At 34.9% G+C, this 4,374-nt stretch overlaps 1 protein-coding gene across 1 annotated transcript; it reads right to left on the bottom strand.

Annotated features, from left to right (window-relative positions):
• Nucleotides 1-323: 323 nt before the first annotated feature.
• Nucleotides 324-2,353, bottom strand: LOC147812572 (zinc finger MYM-type protein 1-like). Its single transcript, XM_087162355.1, has 3 exons — nucleotides 2,179-2,353; nucleotides 1,339-2,070; nucleotides 324-346 (listed from the first exon to the last, which is right to left on the bottom strand). The coding sequence occupies exons 1-3, from the start codon at nucleotides 2,351-2,353 to the stop codon at nucleotides 324-326; spliced, it is 930 nt and encodes a 309-aa protein (XP_087018481.1).
• Nucleotides 2,354-4,374: the final 2,021 nt, after the last annotated feature.

Below are 4,374 nucleotides of genomic sequence, written 5' to 3'. Positions count from 1 at the left end.
TTTGTCACAGCGGCATTCTCAGTGCGTCCTCTTGAAGGATTTGCACCAATCAGATTCGAAAAATATTTAGCGTCGTTTAAACTTCGTTTCTTTAGTAAACCTTAAAAGTAGTTGCCAGCAATCGCTACAAACTGCTGTTTTTTGTATCGCACAACAAACTAAACTACTTCATTTAAAAAATAGCACACTACACTCAGTGGCGTAGCTAGGTAACTAAGGGCCCTGGGGCAAATTAAAAAATGGGGCCCCACTGCTTTTTATCAAACTGATTAGGTTTTATCAAATAAAAATATGAAATATACAAATACTTTAAAAATGCTAAGCTACAAAAGCTCTTTTTTGTGCACTGCAGGGAGGTAATAAAAATATTAAACAATAACAACATAAATTACAATTAATACTTGGTGTAGGTTTGGCTAATAAAACGAAATAGAGAAGATTCAAGGGTTTATTATATAAAGGTTGGGCCTACCAACTGACTAAATAATAATTATATTTACAATTTTTTCCTAGCTTTAGTTTTCGCAAAAGTATCAATGACTTCGTTTAAATCCAGGCTTGATGCGGTTTTGTTTTCAATTGCTATTAACGATAAATGTCGGAGTCGAGTTTGGCCCATATTATTTCTTAAATAATTTTTTATTATTTTTAATTTGCTAAATGACCTTTCAGCTGCTGCAGAAGTGACAGGAATTGTAAAGAATAATAACATTGCTGTAAATACTTCCGTTAGGTCGCATTCTAGCACTCCATATTTGCTCATTATTTCCTTACATAATTGGTGAACAGTTCATGCTTGAGTTAGTTGAGGTAAAACTAGGTGGTAAATATTAATAAATTGAAGTGAAAAACTGGGCCCTATTATATCTGAATATTTTTTTTTTGGAATTCGTCACACTTTTGTACTAAAGTTGCTTCATCAACATGTAATAAATATGTTGGTGTTATAAAATCGAATATATGACAGACTGCACTCATACCAATAAAACGTGTATCTAATTGAGATATTACTGTGTCTAGTACATTATTGAAAATCTCAATTTTAAATATTTTTTCTCGTTTAGGAAATCGGTGATCAGCAGCTAATTCATCAAAATGTTTTTTAACTTTTCTTTGCCTATTTTCTTGCAGTTTCACTGGCTTTGCTCTTGAATAATTCGAAATCATTTCTATAAATTTGCAACTTTGCTTTGGTCTCTGCTAAAACTTTACTCGCCTCGCCCAAATTGATGACGCATTTTTGTAAAGTTTTGGATGCATAATTGATGTCGTTCAATACACTGTGCATGAATTCGCAAAGCAACACGAACTCGAAATTTAGCATTTTTGTTTTAATACTCTCTGCTTCACTACGCTCATCTTTATTAGGATTCTTTAGAACTATTTCTGATAATGCTTTGATAATATCAAAATAACGAAGTTTTATTGCAGATATCGTATTGACCCTACTGGACCATCTAGTCGGATTTAGTTTTTTTAGAGTGGTGTCCGATTCGCCAATGAATTTTGACAGTAGATCCCAACGTTTGATGCTGTTTCCGAAAAAGTTATACAAATCTTGCAACGTTGCGAAAAAAATCTGTATTTCCACACAACTGCTAACGGCATCATTTATCACCAAATTTAAATTATGAGTGGCACAATGTACGTACTCTGCGTTAGGCGGGATATCCTTAATATGTTTTTGTACACCATTATACACACCACTCATCACACTGGCGCCATCATAGCCTTGCCCCACACATTTTTTTAAATCAATATTTTTGTTGATGAAAAATGTTGTCACTTGGTTGACTAAATCTACTGCGCCATGTTTGATGGCTGCATAAAAGCCTAGAAACACTTCTTTTACTTCTATATCTATTGGCTGTCCATTTTCCGATCTGGTTATTACTGCATACCTCACAACAATGCTTAGCTGATCTACCTTCGATATATCCTGTGCCGTATTCATTATGATGGCAAAAAACGGTGACGCTCTAATTTGTTCTAGTAGATGGGTTTCGAGTTTGGTTTCCAAGCTCTCAATCATTTCATTTCGAATTGTTGCACTCAGATATCTTGTAGATCCTAAAAACATTAAAAAAAAACACAATTTCAAAAAAGTCCTGATATTAAACAGTTAGTAATTATAAACAAAATAAAAAGATAAAAAAACTTAGAAATAATTATTATTACCTTTGGGCATATCCAAAACTTGCCGCAAAATGTAATCATATCGGGCGACAAGCTCTACAAAGGACAGAAAATTTCCGTGGTATCCTTTCTGACTTAAATCTTCTTGATGTCCTCTCAAAGCCAAAGAACTCTTTGCTAGGGTAAGTATGATATCGAATAACCTTTGAAGAACCATTTTCCACAATGATGCTTATTTTCGAATTTCATTTTCAAGTTCCTTGTCGATAGTATTAGTATCGTTTTTTTCTCAAAATTCCTACACAGCACATGCTTCCGAATGGCCACTCGAACAACTGTGTTGTTTAATTCTTTCTGATAAATGCTTCCAATCTCGAATTCCCGTACACCAAACATTATTCCTTTGTGAAGCAAATAACCAGCAGGGTTGACAATAGGCAACGTCTAGTATTTAGTATTTTGGAATAACACAACCAAAAACAATTAACTGGCCCATATTTAGAACACGAAACGTAGTACGATTTTGAAAAACACCTATTGTTCTGGTTGATGTCTGTTGGAAAAGGTCCTGAAGGCTGTAAAGGCCCCATATCAAGAATTTGACGTTTTTCGTTATCACTTAATATCTTCTTCGTGAAGTTTCCCAACTCATAAAAAAATTTGTCGTACACATTTTTTAAAAATGTAGAGGTCTGTGGTTCCTCCAAATCCTCCGCTCTTATGTGTGTCATGCAAACATCATCCACGTTCACATGATCGGCGGCCGAGGTATCTTAAACTGCAATAATTGTCGAATCTTCTTCAGTAGGCTTCTCAAGCAACACTGCAGTTACCACATTATTTGAGTCACTATCAATAGAAATATTTTGGCTAGATGTACTTGCAGAAGGCTGACTAAAAACTTGTCAATTTTGGGCAATTTTTGTTTACTACCTTCTCTTTCTTGGCGTTGTTTGCGTTTAAATGCACCACTGGGTTTCTTCTTCTTATCCATAATTTTAGTTTTCTAATTTATTTAAACAATACAATATTAGATTGTGCTCGAGTAGGTAGGTACTCACTGTTCACTGACGACGTTAAAAGTAAAATAAAAGGAAAGAGAAACACAAAGCTACGCCACAAGTGTCGTTGGGGAATCCCCGGAAAACAATTATCGCCGTTAGTGTTATCACATTTAACGGTGGAGACTGTAATGGTTGGCAACTGTTAGGCGATCTTTTAAGACGCACTTGGCGCATTTTGTCATTCCGTCGGAGGGATGCGAGAGAGAGAGAGGTAGATGTATGTTTGATATAATCGGGAGAGGGTCTCCTTGGTCTTCTAAGAGCTGGAAGCTCTTACTGGAAAACAATGCCTATTTCTTTTGTTTTTAAATAAAGTTAAGTTTTATTGTTTTAAAAATCTGGTCTGCTTATTTATTGGAAAGGAAAGGCATTACAGAGACCATGAACGATCTCCTGCCCACGGACCTGAATTAATGTACCTACTGCAGGTGACTTGCCTTTTATCACGATATTTCGCGTTATACAATGAGCTGTAGCCGAAATCTATAGATTTGACACAATTTATTGACTTAACAGAGATCAATATGAGTGGTAAAATCAAATAAAATTGAACCACTATATTGACCAGTACAAAAAAGTTTATTGACAGTAGCTTACTTACTCCTGATGCAGCTTTAATTTTTTAACTGTTCTCGAAAAAAAATCTTAATTCGAATTCACAATAAAACGCACATCGATGAATAATAAAACGCACATATCACTATCCGTCAAATTGACAACTCTGCCAACCTACAGAAAGAATTTAGGGGAATTCCCTAGACAGGGCCGGCTTATGCATGTCGCGGCCCCTAGGCAATGCTCGTCTCGGCCCCCCTCCCTCTACCGTCTTCTAACTTCCTAATATATTTTTTCGCTAACACAACACTTTATTCATAATTACGCTGCTTTTTACTACATAGGTGTATTATCACATTATTCAATAAAAATATTGAATCAAACGAAAAGAATATAAGTAATTAATATATGCATTTAAAAAAAATCATACAATAAGCTTAAATATTAACTCTTCTAACTTTTTTTGTTACAAAATCGTTCAAGACATCCTGAAAGTTAACCTTTTCCAATACATCCAGTACTGCCAACCTTATTTTTTCATACTCTTTGGTAGCTTGGCCATAGAATATACATACCTATGGTAGGTACCAGAACAGTAAGTGTGCATTCACAACGTAGA

This window comes from Parasteatoda tepidariorum, chromosome 4, assembly GCF_982258835.1.
Source record: "Parasteatoda tepidariorum strain Cologne lab strain chromosome 4, Ptep-v5.0, whole genome shotgun sequence".
Lineage (NCBI taxonomy): Eukaryota > Metazoa > Arthropoda > Arachnida > Araneae > Theridiidae > Parasteatoda > Parasteatoda tepidariorum.
This window is presented reverse-complemented; position numbering and strand designations above follow the sequence as displayed.